The 25,087-nt window shown below is 41.2% G+C and overlaps 1 protein-coding gene across 5 annotated transcripts in view; it reads right to left on the bottom strand.

Moving 5' to 3' along the window:
• Window positions 1-973: 973 nt before the first annotated feature.
• LOC121279359 (KH domain-containing, RNA-binding, signal transduction-associated protein 3-like) overlaps window positions 974-25,087 on the bottom strand; it is a 220,957-nt gene continuing 196,843 nt past the window's right edge. For 2 of the 5 annotated variants that reach the window (XM_041190546.1, XM_041190545.1), the window contains one exon: window positions 10,452-11,151. In XM_041190546.1, coding sequence (XP_041046480.1) covers window positions 11,051-11,151 — 101 coding nt within the window. In that variant the 3' untranslated portion in view covers window positions 10,452-11,050. Of the gene's footprint in view, window positions 1,171-9,490; window positions 9,555-10,450; window positions 11,152-25,087 lie in introns of those variants that run through there. The other 3 variants (XR_005943370.1, XR_005943371.1, XM_041190547.1) reach the window with 3 other exon arrangements.

The following is a 25,087-nucleotide window of genomic DNA, read 5'->3' as shown; positions in this document are numbered from 1 at the left end:
GGTCCAGAACGATAAGAGCACAAGCCATAAGCTAAAACAAAGAGGCTGTAGGGCTATGATGGAGTGGTATTAAAGGTTTATAAATAATATGTTGGGTGATGGGGAGCCAGTGCAAGTCAGTGAATACAGAGAAAAATTGGTGAGCAGAACTCAGTAAAAATAAAACATGTAAGCAACAGAGCTTTGGATGAGTGGAGTTCATATAAACAACACACAGAACATTGCAGAAGCTAGGCTTGAAAGTGAGAAATCATAGTTGGGTGCTTCAGTGGTGATGAAAATGTGGTGGATATAAAAATAAATTAGTGTAGACTGGGTGTTCTCATAATGGAACAGAACTTCGCAACTTATCTTGGTGAGAAATGGGTTTGACAGAGACAAAGCTACAACTATCATACCGTCCCTCCATAATCTACAGACTTTTAGAAGTTAGAACCCAAGCTTGGTGCGACTCCAAGAGACATCCATCTTACCCAGTTCTTTTCAACCCTGGTTACTGTTCAGCACTGTTGTCTTAGGTTTTCACCTGGATTTTGTAATATGAAAAAAACCTCTTGGCTGTACAATATTATCAAATTATTGTTCAAGAGAAAGTAAGTGGAGAAAGACTTGGCACCTAGGCAGGAAGGAGATAAAGGTAGCAAAACCTGTCAGTAATGTGAGCTTAATTGAATGAATGGCCTTTTCTCATTCCTAAATTATTACATTATTTGCGACAGTATATTACAGAAACTCAATATATTTTGAGGCTCCTAGTTTTAATTTCAACTCCTTTAGGGTTAGTGCTGCTAGAAATAAATGCACGTGTACAATTAAAACACTAAACATCCAGATTTGCTCACTTGTAATAATTTTTGCATGTCTATTTGAGAAAAAACAATGTAATGTATTTCTAAGTTTGCTGTAACTTCTAAAATGATTTTCTAAAATTAATAGAAGAGCTGGTGCAAAGTGAATGAGATTCAATAAATAATGCAAAACACAAAGACTGCTTTAATAAAAAAAAGTTAAATTTACAGATATATTTACAATTTTACAATCTTCAGTTTAATTTATACATAGAAGTAAAAATGAAGTTGGATGTTCGTTTCTTTAAGATGACTGTCATTCTGTGGACTGCTGTGCTGCTTGGCTTCATTTTAATCAGTGGTAGGTCAAAAGCACATTCTCCTGTTGAAGGACAAATAATTATCTTTATTTCTGGTACATTTTTTAGTTGTTTTACTTTTTAGAAAATACAAATCACCTGAAGGTAAATTTATCTGCTGCTTTCTCCAACTTGAAAACATTCAGTTCCTAATAGAAATTGATTCCTAATTGTATCCTATTTACTTGTCATTGCAATCCTCAAGAAAAACATCCAGTAATTTGTGTAAAATTATTGTTGGGTGCATGATTCACACCTAACTTAATAAAACCCAAAGATAAAAACAAAAAACTGCGGATGCTGGAAATCCAAAACAAAAACAGAATTACCTGGAAAAACTCAGCAGGTCTGGCAGCAGCGGCGGAGAAGAAAAGAGTTGATGTTTTGAGTCCTCATGACCCTTCAACAGAACTGATCTTTATTTACAAGGAGAGGGAAATATAAGCTGGTTTAAGGTTGGGGGGGGTGTTGGGGGCTGTTAGGATAGGAGCAGATCATCAAAAGATTAAGTGAAGCAGCATTTCACTTGCATTTCCCCCAACTTAGTCTACTGTATTCGTTGCTCCCAATGCGGTCTCCTCTACATTGGAGAGGCCAAACGTAAACTGGGCAACCGCTTTGCAGAACACCTGCGGTCTGTCCGCAAGAATGACCCAAACCTCCCTGTCGCTTGCCATTTTAACACTCCACCCTGCTATGCTCTCTTGCCCACATGTCTGTCCTTGGCTTGCTGCATTGTTCCAGTGAAGCCCAAAGCAAACTGGAGGAACAGCACCTCATCTTCCGACTAGGCACTTTACAGCCTTCCGGACTGAATATTGAATTCAACAACTTTAGGTTTTGAGCTCCCTCCTCCATCCCCACCCCCTTTCTGTTTCTTCCCCCTTCCTTTTGTTTCTTTTTTCCAATAATTTATATAGATTTTTCTTTTCCCACCTATTTCCATTATTTTTAAATCTTTTATGCTCCCCCACCCCCACTAGAGCTGTACCTTGAGTGCCCTACCATCCATTCTTAATTAGCACATTCGTTTAGATAATATCATCAACTTCAACACCTCTGTGTTCTTTTGTCTGTGACATCTTTTGATGATCTGCTCCTATCCTAACACCGCCCCCCTCCACTTCTCCCCACCCCAAACCAGCTTATATTTCCCTCTCCTTATAAAGATCAGTTCTGTTGAAGGGTCATGAGGATTCGAAACGTCAACTCTTTTCTTCTCCGCCGATGCTATCAGACCCGCTGAGTTTTTCCAGGTAATTTTGTTTTTGTTTTTAATAAAACCCAAAACATTTTTGGGACGTGAATGTCGTTGGCAAGGCCTGCATTTATCTCCTTTCCCTAGTAACCCTAAAAAGGTATTGGTGAGCCTGCTTTGTAGTGGTATGATCCAACTGTGCCTTGCTTTGCCAAATGAGAGGGCAGTAGCTGAGGGGCTGGATTCACATTTCAACCAGACCAGGGGCAGCATGTTTTCTTCCCAAAGGACACACTAGCGAACTAATTGGACTTTTATGACCATTTGAGTGTTTTACTGTCATGTCAATTTTACTGATATCAGGTTATTTCTAGATGTTAGAGAATTGGAATCCATGGGACATAAATTTTGACTTTGTGCAATAGTGCAAGGCATTTGATAGTGAATCAGCAGCCCTTTTTACAGCTCTCTGAATTTTAACTTCACAGGAAATAAAAATCAGCAGAGATTTCAGCACAGACACAACAGGCCGAATGATGACCTTATGTGCCATAAATCTTTATGTTTTTTCTTTCTATATTAAACAGACTGTTGATTCCCTATCACCATTGTACACTATCACACAATGTTAAGATCTACCTACCACCTTCTCTGGATTATTAGCTCAGGCCTGTGGATTACTGATCCAGTAATAGTACACTACACTACACACTTAGGGCAGAATTTTACAGTCGGCATGCTGGTGCGCGCCCAACACGCCGGAATGTGAAATGATGCTCGATGGTGTTGGGCGCACGTCTTGATGTCATCGCGAACTCGTGCGATATTTCTTTTGGTGGTGCGTGCCAGAGTCGGCTGCTTGCCTGCTGATAATTGAAAGGCCTATTAAGGTCATTTATGAGGTAATTAAGTTGCATTTTACGCTGCCCATCCAACCTAACGGATGGTGGGCAGGCGAAAAGGTCAAGCGGCCTTTACGTTTTTTAGGAAACCTCTTCCACGAGCGGGATGGGGTTTCCTAAAGCTAATACTACTTAACTAAAACCGTTATTTTCAAAATAAATACGTGCCCCATCTCATGTGACACAGTCGCATGAGGGGACGTTTCATTAAATTTTTTGTGTCTTTATTTTTTTAAAAAGCACTTCAATCTCCCAGAGGCAGCTCCGTGCCTCAGGGAGATTGAAGCTCTTTCACTCGCATGCACAAATTGCACGCGAAGCCACGCTCTTCATCCTCTCTCTGTCTGCAAAGGTAGCACTCAGTGCTACTGCTCATGACCCACGCTGGGCGGGCCTTAATTGGCCTGCCCGAGTGAAATCACGGTGCGGAGCTGATCGTGGGTGGCGGTCGGCTCCGTGACCACTCCCGCCGAGCCCACCTGACTGGGAAATCCTGGCCTTGGTGTTTATGGTCAGTTGCTTTAGCATATAGAACGGAAAGTATTCTTCTCTGTTCCACGAAACCAGAAAAGAAATATAGTAGGTTTGCTTCTAAAACCTCAGGAGAAAGAGTTCCAGGTTAGCACTACCCTTTGTGTGAAGAAGTGCTTCCTTATATCACCCCTGAACAATCTAGTTTTAATTTTAAGATTATGCCCCCGTGTTCTGGACTCATCCAGAAGACAGAATAATTTCTATTTACTCACTCAATCCTTTAACCATCTTAAATAGTTCATCCCTTTATCATATACATTCAAAGGAATGCCAGCCCCTTGATGTTCGATGGCATTATCATCACTGAATTCCCCACTATCAACATCCTGCGGGTTGTCAATGACCAGAATCTAAACTGGGCTAGCCATATAAATACTGTGGTTACAAGAGCAGGTAAGAGGCCAGGAATCCTGTGATGAGTAACTCACCTCCTGACTCCCCAAAATCCATCCACCATCTACAAGGCATAAGTGATGGAATACTCCCCACTTGCTTGGATGACTGCAGCTCCCACAACACTCAAGAAACTTGGCACCCATTCAGGACAAAGCAGGCCTCTTGACTGAATGTTTGTGGACGTGTGCCACTCAGTCCACCACAGACGCACAGTAGCAGCAGTGTGTATCATCTACAAGTGGCACTGCAGGAACTCACCAAGGCTCCTTAGGCATCACCTTCCAAACTACTACCACCTAGAAGGACATGGGCAGCAGATAGATGGGAACAGCACCACCTGGATGTTCCCGTTCAAGTCACTCACCATCCTGACTTGGAAATATATCGCCGTTCTTTCACTGTTGCTGGGTCAAAATCCTGGAACTCCCTTCCTAACAGCACTGTGGGTGTGCCTACACCACATAGACAGCAGTGGTTCAGGAAGGCAGCTCACAACACCTTCTCATGGGTAACTACAGTTGGGCAATAAATGCTGGCCCAGCCAGTGAAGCCCACATACCATGAAATAAAAAAAAACCTAGACTATGCAACCTGTCCTCATAATTTACTCAAGTGTCATTCTAATGAATCTGCACTACACCTCTCCAAGACTAAAATATATTTTCTGAGATGCAGTAGTCAGAACTGAGTGTAAGTACCCCACATGCAGTCTAACCAGAGTTTTGTAAAACTCCAATGAGAATATAGGAGAGTATTCAAGGATGAAGTTGACTGTTGTTATCAACAGTGATGTCAGCCTTATGATGTGTTTGAGCTGCAGGTAAACTTGCAGATGACACAAACTGTGCATCAGGTTGCCTCCTACCAGTGTAGCCATTTCTATATGATTTCTTCTTCCTCCAAAAACAATGGGAAATTACCTTTGAAAAACCCATTATCTTAATACTACTAACAATAACAATTATATTTATATAGCACCTTTCAAGTAATAAAATGTCCTAAGGCACTTCACTTGAGCATTATAAAACAAAATTTGACATTAGGGTAGATGATCAAAAGCTTAGTATTAAGAAGCACTTTTAAAAGGAGGAAAAAGCGGGAGTGTGTGCTGGGGAGGGCACTTCAGAGCTAAGAGCAGTAGCAGCTGAAGGCACAGTCGCCAATAGTGGAGAAATTAAAATCAGGGGAGCTCAAGACGCCAGAATTGGATATCTGGAAGGGTTATAGGGATAGAAAATTCAGAGGTGGGCAGGCCGAGGGCTGGGGCCATGAGGAATTTGAAAGCAAGCATGGGAATTTTAAAATTAAGGTGTTGTTTAACAGGGAGGCCACACTAACTCACCAAAATGTCTGTGTCAATACACCAAAAACATGAAAACAGGTCAAGAAACACAATGCAGAAGTGCTTGGAAATAGCCTCATAAAGGTATCTACGAATCTTGATGTAGGGCTACATAAACAGGACATCGATCATACGAGTTCTATATTGGCCTAAGCATTAGACAATTCCATGGACATCTAAATAGGTAAATGGGGCTAGTTTTAATATAAGTGACCAGGAACAGTAGGGTGAAGTGCTAAAGAAACGAAAGTCTATTCTACTGCAACAGAAACCCAACCACATCTAGTTTAGTACATTCACTTTGTGCTGTTAAATAATCCTAATGTAAGCATATATTCAATTTCAGAAACAAGCAAGTGCCATATTTAAAGTGAAGGCAGTGGTCACTGGGAAGGCAGCAGTCAGTGGGAAGGCAGTGGACACTGAAGGGGAGGCCTGACAAGTTTTGCGCTTGTAAGATGGCAGCATCTTGAAGATAGATGGTGTCAAGCTTTAGCTATGCCTCTTGGGAGGTGCTCATCCTCAAGATCCTCCTGCCCCTCTGCGTGTTGCAAACCCACTTCTGCAGGGTGCAACTCTCACACTCCTCCTCACAGGAGCTTTCAAAACCGGAGTGCACATGGTTATCTGTTAGACTCAATTCTCAATGCCTCTCACCCTCCTCACACATTGCACCTGGGAGAGAACACACAAAGCTGTGTGCCCCAAATGTGTTCATCAACTTTACCCAGCCTGCAGCTTGTCCTACCAAGGCTGCAATTCCTCTCATCATTCTGCACTGGAACGCTGCTACTCTCTATGGATGTCAACTCCGGCCAACACTGACTTGCTGCTGAAATCTTGCCCTCTTATAGCTGACGAGGTTCTAAAGCACCAGACTTCACATGTGCCCACTAAGATTTTGATTCCCCTGTAAAACAGCTATTAATTGGCTGTGTGACAGACTCAATTGCCTGCCCTCCTCTGGGAAGCACATCTCAACTCGCCAGCCCAACCACTCTGGCAAAATACCCAAGTGGCATGAACTGGGCTTCTTTAACCAACGCACTTCCCTACAATTCTGTCGCTCGAATCACCTTCCAGCCTATCATTCAGGATGAGAAGACTTCGGAGAAACAGAACAGTGGCTTCTGTTTCTGTGAAAATGAATTATGGAGTATCAGGGAGAGAAATAATGCTATAATTTAACTGAGTCGTTCAGGTAACTATTTAACCACAATTAAATTAAAATGGCTTACGAACATCAATTGAACTTAGCCTTAAACTTAAAAAGAAAATCAAGAAGGTGTTTCAAAACACTGAAAAAATGCTAATGATTAAAAACAGACCTGAAATTGCATTTAATAGAAGATAGTCCAAGAATACAGCAGTGCTGTTTAAAATATTGGAATGCTGTTCCAGCAATGATTCACTAGGATTATAAGAGAAATGATGGGAAGTTAGCCATGGTGAAATCTCGAATAAACTTATGTCATAGCCCCTGGTGAGATCAAGAGGTGATCTGACCAAGGTGTTTAAAATAATGAGGGGATTAATCTGGAATGGGTCTTCCTTCTTACAGGAGATGATGAATAACATGTTAGATTCTTAGAAATCTTAGATTTGCATTGAGGCAGTTAAACATGAATCAGGGAGAATGTCTACTGCCCCAAAATCCCAAGTTGCAGAGGCTTACAAAAAAGGAGATAGATACTTACTTTGGAAGGCAGGGTATTAAAGAATCTATGGAGAGGAGGGATTTATGATTAAAAATATTGAATTGCATTGCTAACAAAATGATGAAGCAGATTCAAGAAGATTTTTTCCCGTTCCTATATAGTTCTAAAGCAGGATTAGAAGGTTAAGAGCTATAAAGCCCTGTATTAGAGTCCACTTAAATGACTCTGCCCAGCATTGCAAGCACTTTACCAAGCTGTATGACAAGAAATGCCCATTTGAGGTAGGTAAAGAGTATTGCAAAAGCTGGAGTTCAGCATTGATCTTCTCCGTTAAGTACAATTATAATCTTATAGCTTAGTTTCAGAATACAGGTGGTGTCTCAAATTCAGCTATCTGAAAACTCAATATCCAAAAACCATTCATCTTTAAGCTTCCAAGCAGGAAATTTAATTATCATTAGATGAGTAAAATAACTTACTGGCTTGTTTAACTAGGTGCTGCATTGGCATGGTAGCCTGCCAACTATTTAACGGCTTCATGCATCTGTCTTCCCATGCTGAGAGCGATCATTGACCCCACCCGACCTGGCTCAGCCTGATCCACTGGTCCAACCTGAACCACCTGACCCGAAAACCGGCAAGATCCGAAATCCAACACAGACTCGGTCCTGAGGTTGCCGGTTTTGAGACACTGTACCTGTATAAGCTGTTAGAAATTCATAGTAAGTATTTGAAAAGAAACAACCAGTTTCATTTGTATAGCATCTGACACATTCTCAGGATATGCCAAAGCACTTCACAATTAAGGGGAATGGCAATGAACACACCATTAGGGCACTCTGTTTTCCTTCAAATGGTGCCATGGGATACATTCACTTGAACAAGCAGGTATGTTCTTGGTTCAAAATCTCATGAGAGATATGGTACCGCTGAAAATGTAACATCGCTCCAGTACTGCAATGAAATGTCAGCCTAGATTAAGTGCTCAAGTCCTGAAGCAGGACTTCAGCACACAGCCTTCAGACTCCGATGAGAGTCCTACCACTGATGCCAGTGATAGCTTTCATACATTTCAAGTGCAGATCCTGTATCAGAACCTACATTAAAAAAAGTTACCTGGTATTTTCCCTTTTGAGACACTGATGGAACTATTGTGTATTTTGGAGTTTTCTGCTTCTGTTCCAAACCCTAGATGTTTTTTAAAAATTTTTATCTCTATACTTTATGCAGAAGGATCTGTACTCACTTAGCACTTGTTCGTCCAGGGTAGCATATTTTAAAATAAGGCTCGCTATTGCAAATCCCAGGCTCAGTCCACCATCGCTGTAGTGAAGTGTTGGAGTACTGCCTTATGTGAATCATGCTTGCAGTCCTTGATAAAAGTTTAGGGAATAATCATACTATACAAGATACTATAGAATGGCCAAACTCCTCACTCGTGGGAAAATAATCCTCTGGATGCTGTACGCTGACCTCAAAATATTAACATTAATTTCATCCCCTTCTTAACTCTCACAAAGATAAAACTTCAATCATCCTCAGTCTTGTGATTCAAAAAGGATTACCAAACATGACATTTTAATTTTGTGTACCCAGGTCTGCTGAGAACTGGCTTTTTTTCTAAGTAAGACAGGTTGTTTTGTTACACTGCTATATATTGCTACATTGCAGCATTTCTATATTAACATTCAGTTGCTGAAAAACATGACCTAGGTATCTATATATCTGCAAATGTCTGAATGATTGAATGTTAGTGATAACCATTCAATCATTTTACCAGCATCATATTTGGATGGTAACGAGCCATGTGGACCAGAAAGACCTTGGGTTTTACTTCTAATTTGAGCTCGGTTAATTGAAGTCGGCCAGAAATGACCTTACAATCATTCTCAACATTACTGAGCTGGGATGAGGAAAAATGTTATCAGTTCTCACTTATCCATATCACATGATTCCTGCTGGAAGGTGCATGTGCACATATGGACATTAGGTAGTGGCTAGATTGAGATTGACTAAAATGCTCCTTCCCCAGTAAAATATACATTATGGAACTCCTGTGGAATTGATGAATGAGCTTTAGATGTTGGGGTGTACATTCAAACATGAATGGCTCCTTGAGGTACCAAATAGCATAGTATATCAAAACAGCTGCACACTAGATCGAGTCAATGTATTCGAGAGAGAAGGAAGAAAAATGAAGGAACGATGTTAAGTATCTGTTATAGAAGAATGCATTTTGAACAGTTTGATGACATCCATTACTCAAAAGATCAATACCTGTAAGTATGGAGTCGAGCCACTGTAAACACCTACCATAATGCCCAATTCCAGGATCATGTTTTTATTCCCATTTGGCCAGGGATGTTAGAAAGGGATCCTGCAAGTGGAGGGAAAAAAATTATGAACATAAATATATTATGAGCACAATCTAAAACCAGTTTGAAAAAATGACTCTTAGAAAACAAACAAGCCTCATAAAAACATTACCATGCAATGCTAGAAAAAAAAGACATTGTTTAGAGTGAATTTATTCTGATTCAAAATCAAACATTAAGCATTTGAGGCTAACTATAACAAAATTATAGACATAGGTTATGTGGTTTTTACACTTTGTTTAACAGGATAGAATTTAAGATCAGCTACTGCTTAGTTTGCAGTTATATAGTTTAGTCTCTACACAATTACAAGATCGATTTATAATTGTTAGGAGTTTAGTAGTACTTGAACCTTTTCTATAGTAATTTTTTTTACTCTAACAGCTTTACAACCTTGCTTTCTTTTAGCGTTTACTGGTTTTAAATGTTAAAGGTAAATTAAGTGATATTAAAATCTACTTGATTCATTTACCTTTGCAACTGAAGACCTTTTAAGGGTTACACATCCACTGCCTCTGACGAATGCCACATTAGTCAAGTCTGTTTGCCTCTAAAAAGCTTTAATTGCTTCCAGCGGAGGATTCATTTAGGTAATTCTCATAAAAATTCCAAAGTGCACTAGTGAAAAAATGCTTAGACAAGATGAAATGCTGATCACATTCTTCATATATTCACTGCTCAGTAGTGTATTTTCAAAGGCCAACAATATGGACTTTTTTGTTTTTAAAACATCATTCAGGTATACTTCTGTATAGACCTCGAGACAAACTGATTGTTTTTTTAAAAGAAAATTTTAAAACGACAAAAGTATGCTTTCCCTGTTTAAAAGATTTTTGTGGATTTATTTGGCGTTATAAGAAAATATATCAAAGTTACTGATATGTCACACACAGCAAGTTTGTTTTTTTTTCTCAAAACTTTATTTGTATCAAGCAAGAATAGTCAATGTCTTTGATCTCAACACTACAGAATATCTGGAGACTTCAGTTACAAAAGAATACAACTTTACTTGGCATTTGGAGTTTACTGTTGTTTAAGTAAAAGTTTACAAGGGATAATGCTCTAACACAAGCTAAACTTAAAAGTTCAAACCAAAAAACTTAAACTGAGTTTTAACAAAAACGAAAAGCAAACTAAAAAAAACATTGATGTTAACTGAATTTGTGTTTACATTTTAAGTGATCTACATTATCAAACCTAGTTTGGTAATAGATTTTTAATGGCTAGTTAAACTGAAAAAACGTGTTAAACCTGTTTACTCATTTCCAACAAAGCACATAAGATCAAAGTCTTTCTTCCCACCCACCTCCTTCCAGAGATCAAATAATCTCTCCATCCAAAGATTAAGGACTTCATACAAGAATTCAGAACTGGTTAAACAGATCTGTTGTATTTAAGAAAAAAAACTTTTATATAAAATAACCAATTACTTTTAACAGCGTACATCACTGCAGAAACAGCTAACTGATGATTGTATTTCACAGAACAGATGGTAGGTTCAGTATCGTGGTGCATAGGGATGCTCCCTGTATGCTCCTTTAGGTGCTCTTGCTGGAGGAGCTTTCATTCGTGAGTTGGAGTTCGTCCACTCTTCCTGACCTATTGTGGTTATTACAGAAAAACAATCTACATTAGAACAGTCAAGCAGCCCACAATAACATTCACTGGAAATACAGTTGGTAAAGTACAGGTTAAAAATTGTACTCCTGCATGAGAGATTAACATTGTACAGCATCAAAAATACTGTTTAAAAAAAGTGGTTGTCTTTGAAAAACATCACAACAAAAAATAGAATTCTTCAGGTAACTGCTTTAATGTTTTAGAGCAATATTTGTAATTTCTGCATTCTGAATCAGCACTTTTATCACAAAATATAGTGAATAATACCTCTACCAGATAATTATGCTAAGTAGGTAGTCAAGGGCTAAGTTAAAGCCAAATGCATTTTTCATAAAACTTATGCTCTCAAAAGCTAAGCATGATGAAACTTTCCGATCTCTAATAGATCCGATGAAGATGTGGTAAGATGTGAGAATTTTGCATGTGATGCTGTAAAGTTTTGTTCTGATCAGAATTGAGATAGAGCTGAACTCCAGAGAGGAGGTCTGGAGAGACCCTGGTTTGACCACTCAGCCAAGTTATCTGATCTATAAATTAGATGTATTACAGTGATTTTGTTTTAAGTCCTAATCAAATTTTATATAGTTAAAGCGCGCCCAGAAAAGGTGGGAATACCTACTTAAACTGTCATTTTAGCACTGTTTGCTTCATTTAGACCTTGATAATGATACTGACAGTTTGCTCTTCAAAAGCCTTCCGACTAGGATGCAGCGATTTAATATGTGAAACTGAATTCAAATGAGCCTGTCGCTCACATTTGATATTATACAGAAAAGTTTTCAAAAACTACTTAATTCAAGTATTCTAGAGAGAATATTTTAAGCTCCTTGTGGGTTGAGTTTATGGGAAGAATTTTTCTTTCTGCAGGGAGCGCACCCGACCCGAATGGGAGTGAAATAATGCGCGATAACGTCAGGCGAGTGGCCCGATGTCGTCACAATATTTCACACGGCAGGCACATGTGAGAGGCGGTAGCACGCCTGCTGACAATTAAGAGGCCTATAAAGGCCCTTAATCAATCAATTAAATTGAATTTTTTGTTGCCTGCCCAACCGCTCTTGGGCTCGCCCGCCCAATGAGGTAAAAATCCAGCCCTATATTCTTGTTTAGTATTTGTAATTTAAGTAACTTGCTATGTGCACTGTTTCTGTGTATTATCTTATAAATAGAACCACAGAAAAGTTACAGCACAGAAGGAGGCCATTCGGCCCATCTTCTCCATGCCAGCCCGTGGACACCCAGGTGCTCTTTCTAATCCCATCTTCCTGCACCCGGCTCATAGCCCTGCAGCTTCCAGCACTTAAGGTGCAGATCCAGGTACTTTTTAAAAGAGTTAAGAGTTTCTGCCTCTACTACCAACTTGGGCAGTGAATTCCAGACACCCACTACCCTCTGCGTAAAAAAGTTCCTCCTTATGTCCCCTCTACACCTTCTGCCACTTATCTTGAATGTATGTCCCCTGGTTCTAGAATTATCCACTAAGCGAAACAATTTAATCCTGTCCACTCTATCTATTCCCCTCATAATTTTGTACACCTCAATCAAGTCACCTCTTAGCCTTCTTTGTTCTAAGGCAAATAACCCCAAACTATCCAATCACTCCTCGTAGCTACACTTTTCTAACCCTGGCAACTTTCTTCTAAACCTCCTCTGCAATGTCTCCAGAGCTATTACGTTCTTCCTGTAATGTGGTGACCAGGACTGCACACAATACTCCAGTTGTTGCCTCACCAGTGTTTTATACAATTCCAACATTATATCCTTACTTTTATATTCTACACCTCTGCCAATGAAGGAGAGCATTCAAGATGCCTTCTTTACAACCTTGTCTACTTGAACTGCTGCCTTCAGGGATCTGTGTACTTGTACGCCAAGATCTCTCACTTTATCTACCCTACTTAGTATAATTCCCATTTTTTTTTAATCCCTGTAACTGTTTGACCTCCCTAAATGTATGACCTCACACTTCTCTATGTTAAAATCCATCTGCCACTTTACCGCCCACTCCACCAACCCATCCACACTGTTTTGGAGATTATGGCTATCCTCTCTCTACACTATCCACTACTCAGCCAATCCTTGTGTCATCTGCAAATTTCCCAATTGTGCCTCCACAACATTCACGTCCAAATCGTTAATATATAACACAAACAGCAAGGCCTGTGGAACACCACTTGAGACAAGGCGTGTGGATGTTGTGTACATGGATTTTAGCAAGGCATTTAACAAGGTCCCACATGGCAGATTGGTCAGGAAAGTAAAAGCCCATGGGATTCAGGATAATGTGGCAAACTGGCTAAAAGGTTGGCTGTAACTTTTCTATGGTTCTATTTATAAGATAATACATAGAAACAACACCGAGCCCTGTGGAACACCACTTAAGACAACTTTCCATTCGCAAGGACATCCACTGACCTTTACCCTTTGTTTCCTGTTACAAAGCCAACCTTTTAACCAGTTTGCCACATTACCCTGAATCCCATGGGCTTTTACTTTCCTGACCAATCTGCCATGTGGGACCTTGTCAAATGCCTTGCTAAAATCCATGTACACAACATCCACTGCACTATCTTCATTAACCCTTCTTGTCACTTCCTCAAAGAATTCAATCAAATTTGAGAGGCAAGACCTTCCTTTTACAAATCCATGCTGACCATCCCTGACTAATCCATGCCTTTCCACATGACAGTTAATCCTATCTCTCAGGATTGATTCTACTAATTTGCACATCACCAATGTAAGACTAACTGGTCTATAATTGTTTGGCATTTCCTTTGATCCCTTTTTAAACAATGGAACTACGTTTGCATTTCTCCAGTCCTCCGGTACCTCCCCTGTATCCAGTGAAGATTGGAAAATCATCCTCAGAGCATCTGCTATCTTCTCCCTGACTGCCTTCAGCAGCCTTGGAAACAATCCATCTGGCTCTGGGGACTTAGCAACTTTCAAGAATTTCAACCCTTCGAGTACTTTCTCTCTTTATGACTATCCCGTCCAATATCTTGCAGTGTTCCTCCTGGACTATGATATCTACATCCTCCCTTTCCTTTGTAAACATGGAGACAAAATAGTCATTCAAAACCCTTCCCACAGCCTCTGCATCTACATACAAGTTTCCATCTTCATCTCTGATAGGTCCCAACTTTTCCTTAACTAACCTTTTAGCATTAATGTATTGGTAAAACATCTTTGGGTTATCTTTAACTTTACTTGCTAATCTTTTTTCAAGCCCTCTCTTTGATTTCCTTATTTACTTCGGCCCTGCGCTTCCTATATTTGCCTAGGCTATTTGCAGTGCTTAGTTTTTAGTGCCTATCGTACGCTTTCTTTTTCTTTGATCTTCCCCTGTATTCCTCTAGACAACCAAGGGGTCTAGATTTGGCAGTACTATTCTTATTTTTGCAGGGGACATGTCTAGTTTGTACAATTAGGATCTCACTTATTAGTGCTTCCCACTGGTTTTCTATGGTTTTATCCTCCAGCAGTGCTGTCCAGTCCACCTCAGCCAAGGCCCTTCTCATTTCTGCAAAATTTGCCTTCCCCCAGTTCAAGACTTTTACTCCTGCCTTATCTCTGTCCTTTTCCATGGTAATGCTAAATCTAACTGAATTGTGATCACTGTCCCCGATAGGGTCGTCAACTGTCACTTCACCCACTTGCCCTTCTTCATTCCCCAAGGCTAGGTCTAGAATTGCATCTCCTCTCGTTGGTTTTGTCACTAATTGGTTGAAAAAATTTTCCTGGACACACTGCATGAATTTTTCTCCCACAGTGCCCCTTATATTGTTTGAATCCCAGTTGATATTAGGATAGTTGAAGTCTCCTACTATTATTGCCCTCGTGTTCTTACAAGCAGAAATTTGTCTACATATTTGTTCTTCTATCTCCTTTTCACTATTTGGGGGTCTGTAGTATACTCCCAGTAGTGTGACTGCCCCTTTTTTCTTTCTAAGCTCAATCCATAAAGCCTCGTTTGTTGACCCATTTAGTATATCATCCCTTCTCACAACTGGAATTGATTCTTTAATCATTAATGCTATCCCCCCGCCTTTTTTATCTCCTACTCTATTATGTCTGAAGACTCTATAGCCAGGGTTATTAAGCTGCCAGTTTTGTCCCTCCTTTAGCCAGGTCTCCATTATAGCAATGACATCCTGCTGCCACGTGTCTACCTGTGCCCTTGACTCATCTACCTTGTTTGTAATACTCCTTGCATTGAAGTAAAAACAGTTTAACCCCATCAATTTCCTGTGCTGGACACTTTTTAAACTTTGCTTCTCCTGTAACTCCATGTCTATCACAACGTCCCTAGCTAATGTTTTACCTCTATTTTTCCGATCTGAATCTGACCTAACTGATCCTACTCCTGAGATCCCATCCCCCTGCCACACTGGTTTAAATACTCCTCAACAGAACCAGCAAAAGCCCCCTGGGACACTGGTCCCAGCTCTGCCTGGGTGCAGCCCGTCCGGCTTGTACAGGTCCCACCTTCCCCAGAACCGGTCCCAGTGCCTTAAGAATCTGAATCCCTCCCGGCTACACCATCTCTCCAGCCACAAGCTCGTTTGGTCTATCCTCTTATTCCTGCTCTCACTAGCACGTGGAACTGGGAGTAATCCTGAGATTACTACATTTGAGGTCCTGCATTTTAATTTATCTCCTAACTTCCTGTACTGAGCTTGCAGGTCCTAATCCCTTAGTTTATCTAGTCGTTGGTACCAATGTGTACCACGACCACTAGCTGTTCACCTTCCCTCCCCAGTATGTCCTGCAGCCGCTCCATGACATCCTGGACCCTGGGACCAGGGAGGCAACATACCATCCTTGATTCATGTTTGCGGCCACAGAAGCATCTGTCTGTGCCCTTAACTATTGATCCCCTATCACTATGGTCCTGCCACTTGTTTTCCTTCCGCCCCTCTGAGCTGCAGAGCCACCCATGGTGCTGTGTACTTGGCTGTTGCTGCTTTCCCCTGAGAGGCCATCCCCAACAGTGTCCAAAGTGGTATATCTGTTAGAGAGGGGGATGACCACATGGGACTCCTGCACTACCTTCCTGAGTCTTTTACTGTTCCTGATGGTCACCCATTCCCTTTCTGCCTGTGTAATACAGGAATAGAAGGCAGCCATTCAGCTCTCGTCGGTTTATCAGATAGATCATGGCTGATCTGTATTTAACTTTATTTACCTACCTGGTTCCATGTCCCACAGCATCCGTGCCTAACACAACTATCGACCTCAGTTCTGAAATTTTTAGTTGATCTAGTCTCAACAGTTATAGACTCGCACTACCTGTGTGTGAAGAAATGCTTCCTAACTTCACCCCAATAGTGTAACATTTTGGAGAGTTCAGAACATGGTGAGAATTTCAGATAATCTCTGGTGCATTATATTGCCATTCAGCAGTAACTGTTGGTCTGTGTGTCTCTCTCTCACGCACACGAAGGCACAGAATTCACTCATTTGAGTTTGTTTTCTTAAACAACTACCTCTTTGTCATGAGCACAAGTGTTTGGTGAAAGCCTGTGAACCATAATAGCAGGGTCCCAAATTATTAACTTAGTTTTACCCTTTAGTTGCATACTGATTAGGCTGGATTTTTGCTAACAGGATACTAGAATATTAAAGTAAGTGGCGGCAGAGATAGTGGAGGCATTGGTCGAAATATTCCAGAACTCACTGGATTCCAGGAGGGTCCCAGCAGATGGAAAACTGCCCCTGTTCAAGAAGGGAGGGAGACACAAAGCAGGAAGTTATAGGCCAGTCAGTTTAACATCTGTCATTGGGAAAATGCTCGAATCCATTTTAAGGAAGAAATAGCAGAACATTTAGAAAAGCTTAACAATCAGAGTCAACATGGTTTTGTGAAAGGGAAATCATGTTTGACAAATTTGTTAGAGTTTTTTGAGGATATAACAAGCAGAGTTAATAAATGGGAACTGGTAGATGTAGTGTATTTGGATTTCCAGAAGGCATTCGATAAGATGCCACATAAAAGGTTACTGCACAACATAGGAGCTTATGGTATTGGGGGCAATGTATTAGCATGGATTGAAATTGGTTAACACAGAAGACAGAGTCGGGATTAATGGGTCTTTTTAAGGTTGGAAAGAGGTAACTAGTGGAATGCCACAAGAATCAGTCCTCGGGCCTCAATTATTTACTATCAATATTAATGACTTGGAAGAGGGGGCAGAGTGTAATGTATCCAAATTTACTGCTAATACAAAAATAGGTGGGAGGGCATGTTGTGATAGGACATAAAGAATCTATGAGGGGATATAGACAGGTTGAGTGAGCGGGTGAAAACTTGGCAGATAGAGTTTAAATAGGAAAGTGTGATGTCATGCATTTTGGTAGGAAGAATCAAAAGGCAGGCTATTATTTAATTGGAGAGAGACTCCAAAAAATTGCAGCACAGAGGAACTGGATGTTCTTGCACATGAAACACAAAAAGTTAGCATGCAGATGCAACAAGTAATTAAGAAGGCAAATGGAATTTTGGTGTGTACTGCTAGGGGGTTGGAGTTTAAAAATAGGGAAGTCTTGTTACAACTGTACAGGATGTTGGTGAGGCCGCACCTGAAGTCTTGGTCCCCATACTTAAGAAAGGATGTACTGGCATCGGAGGCAGTTCAAGAGAGATTCACTAGGCTGATTCCTGGGATGAAGGGATTGACTTATCAAGAACGGCTAATCAGGTTAGGCCTTTATTCATTGGTGTTTAGAAAACTGAGGGGTGATCTTACTGAAATGTAGAAGATTGAGGGGGCTTGATAGGGCAGATGTTGAGAAGATGTTTCCACTAGTGGGGGAATCTCGAACTAGGAGACATAGTTACGGAATAAGTGGACACTCATTTAAAACTGAGATGCAAAGGAATTTCTTCTCTCAGAGGGTAACGTCTGGAATTATCTAACTTGTGGAGGCTAGATCACCGAAAGTATTTAAAGAGGAGGTAGATGTATTGGGGAGTTGAGGGCTATGAGCAGGAGGCACTAAAGAGGAGTTGAGGCCTGGGGCAGATCTTATCTAATGACGGAGCCGAATGGCCTACTCCTGCTCCTATTTCTTATGTTCTTATGTAGAATTGTTACAGAATAGGAAGCAGCCATTCGGCCTGTTGTGTCTGGGGTGGCTCTCTGAATGTGCAATTCACCAACTGCCATTTCTCCACCTTCTCCCTGCAATCCTGCACCTTCTTCCTTTCCAGGTAATAATCCAATTCCTTCTTGAATGCCTCAATTAAACCTGCCTCCACCAGACTCTAGGCAGTGTAATCCAGATCTTAGCCACTTATTGAGTGAGGAGGTGAGAAGGTAGAGTTGGGATATTTCCTGAGACCTGTCTCCTTTAAAAGGGTCCTCTTTAATTCTAAGAAGGCCGGGGCAGGATGGAGGCAGGGGCAGGCTGGAGGAGGAGGAGGTGGGATGAAGTTGGGTCTGCCGCCTCTGGAGCAGTTTGGAGTCAGCCACAGAGGCAGGCAAGTGCTGAGGCAGGCTGGTTAGAAGGCCCAACTCGGTTCTTGGCCCAGTTCATTTAAAGGCTGTTTGGCCGTCTAAGCCCTTACCTCAACTCAACACCATCCCACCCCCAACCTCCACCACAGTCCCTCCCCCATTATGGACACTCTTAGTAGGTAGGTGGAGATGAAAATAAAATTAAACTTCTAACAATCTAATAGGTCTCACTCAATCACACTTGATACTGAATAAAAACTCATTCATAAAACGACCCACTTGTGGGACATGCAATCTGTTGGAAAAACAAATAAACATCTATTTCACCATCCACATCAAAGAAAGCTAATCGTTTATTAACCTCTTAAAACTGTCAATCAAAAAGTCTATACAACTCCCTGCTGAGGTAAGTCATTCTGGACCTTTTGAAACTCAGCTAAATGGGCTCAGTTATAATAGCAAACATTGGGAAAAATAAACAACGGAACCTACTGAAATTGGAATTACAGATGGCTAATTTTTTTTCTAAGCTATACCGGATAGCCTGTCAATCAGTGTAATCCAACAGTGGTTGTCTGCTGTTTTATTCCAAATGAAAGCTGCAGACCGCTTTTTCCCCTCAATTGTAAGAAGCTGTGGATTTAAATCATTTTGGATAATTGACACTTAAATAAACATTAAATCCATCCTCACAAGTGTTTATGCCTCTATTAAGTTGTGGTTCCCACACTGCAGGTCAAGGTCCTTGGAACAGCAAGAATGGGGAGTTTGAACCTGGCACTAATTTCAAAGGGTCCAGCAGATTAGTGTTTCTGTCTGCATGATTCACTCCCTACACCCTTCCCCCCCGCCGGCAAAATGGAATCTGACAGAAATGGGGGCAGGACTTCTACATCAGGATCCTGCCTGTCATTTTCAAAGGTCCGCCAAATTGACGCAACTCGATCAAAATCCAGGCCCACATTTCCAGTATATTTTGTTTTTAATCTTAATGTCCTTACATTAATATCATCAAACGATCATAAGCTCATTGAAACTTACAAAGGAGTTCCTTGCTAGGACAGAATATTGAGTTATATGGAAAAGCTTAATGAAGCGTTGTAACATATCAGGCAATGATATAGAGGGCAGAATTTTAAGTCCCGCAGCTGGGCGTGTGCCCATCTCAATCAAGAGTAAAATAACGATGATGTTGGGCAAGCACCCTGACGTCATCGCGCAATATTTCGGTCAGCGCACGCAAGAGTCGGCAACACACCTGCCGACAATTAAGAGACCCATTAAGGACATTAAACTAGCAAATAATTTGGATTTTTCTCTGCCCGTCCAACCCTACAATTGGAGGGTGGGCGAATAGGCCGGGTGGCCTTTGCATTTTTTAGGACACCTCATCCACGGGCAGGGTGAGGCTTCCAACAGTAAACTTTTAAAAAATGAAAATTTTAAAACATCATTTTTAATATGTCCCTTTTCATGTGACTGAATCACATGTGGGGACATGTTTTCCTTATTTTTAAGATCTTTATTTTTCATTATAAAATTCATCAGCTCCCTGAGGCAGCTCTGTGCCTTCAGGGAGCATTAAGTGTGCACCCCCGCCGCGCATGCGCAGACTTTAGTGCTCACACTCCACCCACCCTCACCCCGGCAGCACTGAGAGTCTCAGTGCGCGTTTCACGCTGGATGGCCATTAAATGGCCAGCCAGCATGAAATCGCGATCGGGGCAGTCCATTTCGTGGCCGCTCTCCATAAGACGTTGGGGCAGAAGTAGGCCATTTGGCCCATCGAGTCTGCTCCAGCATTCAATGAGATCATGGCTGATCTGATAATCCACAACTCCACTATCCTGACCTTTCCCCATAACCCTCGATTCCCTTGCTGATTAAAATCTGTCAATCTCTGCCTTGAATATACATAACAATCCAGCTTCTACAGCCCTCTGCGGTAAAGAATCCCACAGATTAACCACCCTCCGAGATAAGAAATCCCTCATCTCTGTTTTAAATGGGCACCATCTTAATCTGAGATTATGCCCTCTGGTCCTAGACTCTCCCACAAGGAGAAATAACCTCTCAGCATTTACCCTATCAAGCCCCCAAAGAATCTTATATGTTGCCTCTCATTCTTCTAAACTCCAATGCGTACAGGCCCAACCTACTCAACCTCCCCTCATAAGAAAATCTCTCCATACCCTGAATCAACCTAGTGAACCTTCTCTGGATTGCATCCAATGTCAGCATATCTTTCCTTAGATAAGGGGACCTAAACTGTTCACAGTATTCTAGGTGAGGTCTAACTAGTGCCTTGTGTAGTTTTAGCAAGACTTCCCTATTTTTATACTCCATCCCTTTGAAATAAAGGCCAGCATTCCATTTGCCTTCCCTATTACCTGGTGAACTTGTATGTTAGCTTTATGGGATTCATGCACAAGGACTCCCAAATCCCTTTGTGCTGCAGCCTTCTGCAGTCTTTGTCTATTTAAATAATATTCAGCTCCTCTATTCTTACAGCCAAAGTGCATAACCTCACATTTTCCCACATTATATTCCATCTGCCACTTTTTTGCCACTCGCTTAACCTGTCCATATCCCTCTGTAGACTCCTTGTGTCATCCTCATCACTTGCCTTCCCACCTATTTTTGTATCATCCACAAATTTGGCAATAGTACATTCACTTCCACCATCGAAGTCATTTATACTGTAAATAATTGAGGCCCCCAGCACTGATCCCTGTGGCACTTCACCAGTTACACGTTGCCATCCCAAAAATGCCCCACTCATCCCAACTCCCTGTCTTCTATTAGTTAGCCAATCCTCTATCCATGCTAATATACTACCCCCAACACCATGGGCTCTTATCTTATTAAGTAGCCTTATGTGTGATACCTTATCGAATGCCTTATGGAAATCCAAATATTACATCTACTGGTTCTCCTTTATCTATTTTGCTTGTTACCTCCTCAAAGAATTCTAATAAATTTGTCAGGCATGATTTCCCCTTCATGAAGCCAGAGTGTTGACTCTGCTTGATTAGATTATGTAATTCTAAATGCTCTGTTATTACATCTTTTATAATAGACTCCAACACTTTCCCAATGACAGATGTTAAGCTAACTGGCCTATAGTTAGCTGTTTTTTTGTCTTCCTTTTTGAATAGGAGGTTTTTGCAATGGCAGTTTTCCAATCGTCCAGGACTTTTCCAGAATCTAAGGATTCTTGGAAGATTACTACTAGTACATCCACTATCTCTACAGCTACTTCCTTTAATATCCTCGGATGCAACCCATCAGGTCTAGGGGACTTATTGGCTTTTGGCCCCATTAGTTTTCCTAGTATATTTTCTCTAGTAATAATTATTGTATTTATTTCCTCCCCCCCTTTATTATTTAGTACCTTTCGAATGCTATTAGTATCATCTACTGTGAAGACTGAAGCAAAGTATTTATTCAACTCCTCTGCCATTTCCTGGTTCCCCATTATTTCTCCAGCCTCATTATGTAAGGGGTCTAATGTTCACTTTAGTCTCTCTCTTCCTTTTTATATATTAAAAGAAGCTGTTACCGTCAAGTTTTTATATTACTTGCTAGTTTACCCTCAAAGTTTATTTTCTCCCTTTTTTTTTGGTCATCTGTTGTTGGTTTTTAAAACGTTCCCAATCCTCTGGCTTACCACTAATCTTTGTCACATTGTATGTCTTTTCTTTTAGTTTGACACTATCCTTAACTTCCTTGATAACCATGGTTGGTTTATCCCATCCCTTGAATCCTTCTTCCGCACTGGGATATATCTTTGTTCTGAGTCATAAACTATTTTCTTAAAACGTTTACTGCTGTTCATCAACCGTTTTTTTCTGCTAAACTACTTTCCCAGTCCACTCTAGCCAACTCTGCCCTCACTGCTTTGTAATTACCTTTATTTAAGTTTAGCACAGTTGTTTCCGACCCAAGTTTCTCACTCTCAAACTGAATGCTAAATTCTACCATATTATAGTCACTGTTTCCCATGGTATCTTTTACTTTGAGATCATTTATTAAACCTGCCTCATTACACATTACCAGATCCAAAATAGCATGATCCCTGGTTGGATCCACAACATATTGTTCTAGGAAACTATACTCAAAACGCTCTATGAATTCTTGTTTGTGGCTACCTCTGCCAATTTGATTTTCCCAATCTACATGAAGATTAAAGTCACCCATGATTAATGTACTGCCTGTTTTTACATGCCATCATTATCTCCTGATTTAATCTCTGTCCTACAGTATAACTACTATTCGGGGATCTACTGACTACTCCCACCAGTGTCTTCTTCCCCTTGTTATTTCTTACCTCCAACAATATGGATACTACATCTTCCGATCCAAGATCATTTTGTGCCATTGTATATATTCCATCTTGTACTAACAAAGCTACCCCACCACCCTTTCCTTCCTGCCTGTCCTTTCAAAAAGTCACATACCCCTAAATATTTAGTTCCCAGCTTTGATCTCCTTGTAACCGTGTCTCCGTAATGGCTATAAGATCATACTCATTAACATCTATTTGTGCCGTTAATTCAGTTATTTTGTGCCGAATACTATGTGCATTTCAGAGCCATTAATTTTGCCTTTTTACCATCCATCCCCCACCTCCTTTTGACCCTTCTTGCGGCTGTTTTTTTAAATGTTTGCACACTGTCCCTTCCCGTCACACTCTGGGTATCATTACCTAAATAGCTGCCTTGCAAGGCTGCCATACCCTTTTGCCTTGTATGCCTATGTATCCCCTTTCCAGAACCCACCCCCCCCTCTATTTGGTTTAAAGTCCTCTCTATAGCCCTAGTTATTCAGTTCGCCAGGATACTGGTCCCAGCACAGTTCAAGTGAAGCCCATTCCACCAGAACAGCTCCCTTCTACTCCAGTACTGATGCCAGTGCCCCATGAACTGAACCCTATTCCTCCCACAGAAATCTTTGAGCCATTTAACTCTTTGACTCTATTTACCCTATGCCAGTTTGCCTTTGGCTCAGATAGTAATCCCGAGATTATTACCTTGGAGGTTCTGCTTTTTAATTTAGCACCTAACTGTTTAAATTCTTCCAGCAGAACCTCCTTTCTATTCCTATCAATGTAATTGGTACCAACGTGGACGACTACAACTGGATCCCTCCCCTCCCACTCCAAGTTCCTCTCTGAGGAGATGTGCTTAACCCTGGCACCAGGCAGGCAACAGCACCTTTGGGGCCCATGGCTACAGAGAACAGTATCTATCCCAATTATACTGTCCCCTACCACTATGTTCCTATTTTCTCCCCCCGCACTTGAATGGCTCCCTGTACTACGCTGCTGTGGTCAGTTTGCTCATCCTCCCTGCAGTCCCTGTTCTCGTCCACATGGCTTACAAGAACCTTATAACTATTGGACAGTTGCAGGGGCCGAGGCTCCTCAAACGCTACGCCCTGGGCCCCATACTTGCTTCACCTGCAGTCACATCCTCCTGTCCCTGATCACAGACCTAATTTGAATTACCTAATCAGAGGGGTGTGACTGCATCCTGGAGCGAAGTGTCCAGGTAATATGCCCCTACCCTGATGTGGCGCAATGCCTGCAGCTTGGACTCCAGCTCTTTAACTCAGATCCGAAGTTCCTCGAGCTGCAAACACCTGGTACAGATGTGCTCGCTCTGGGTCACCTTGCTGTCCAGCAGCTCCCACATGTTGCAGCAGCAACATATCACCCGTCCTGCCATTGTGATTAAATTTTATTCAATTTATTATTAATTACTCTAGTATCCCTGCTCTTCACATTTCATTGTAAGTATTTTTTATACACACCAGTATTGATCTTATACTTAACAAGCTTATCTGTAAGAAAAAGAGAAAAAAATACTAGAGGCCTAAACACAAACTAAAGACCTTAGTTTTATTTTAAAAGCTAGAAATACTCACCAATCAGCTGCTCTCCACACTCTTTTCCCTCTTGTGCTCTTTAATGGTCTATCACTCTTCTTGCACTCTCTCACTGGTAAAGGCCACTCTCTTCTCACTTTCAAACTGTTAAAGGTCCTACTGATTCTCTTGCCTTCTCTCGCTGTAAATGGCCCTGCTGCTTTTCTCAAGCGTTCTAGCTGTAAATGACCCTGCTGCTTTTCACAAGCACTCTAGCTGTAAATGGCCCCACTGCTTTTCTCAAGCACTCTCTCTGTAAATGGCCCTGCTGCTTTTCACAGGCACTCAGGCCTGCCTGCTGTGCCTGCCCGATGAAGAGAAAATCCTGTCCAGAGTTTCCGCTTTGATGCAATCCAGGCACAAGTTACATTTGTTTTCTGAAATGATGTTATGGGTCAAGTTTACGCTCAAACCTTTCTACATAATCACAAAACTAAAGCCTTCCATGAAGCAGTGCAATCGGGCAGTTTTTTTTAAAGCAAGGAGAGAAAAAACGTGATGTGTTTAAAAGTGCTAACTTGGTGGGG

The sequence above is a fragment of the Carcharodon carcharias genome, chromosome 6 (genome assembly GCF_017639515.1).
Source record: "Carcharodon carcharias isolate sCarCar2 chromosome 6, sCarCar2.pri, whole genome shotgun sequence".
NCBI classification, from domain to species: Eukaryota; Metazoa; Chordata; class Chondrichthyes; order Lamniformes; family Lamnidae; genus Carcharodon; species Carcharodon carcharias.
This window is presented reverse-complemented; position numbering and strand designations above follow the sequence as displayed.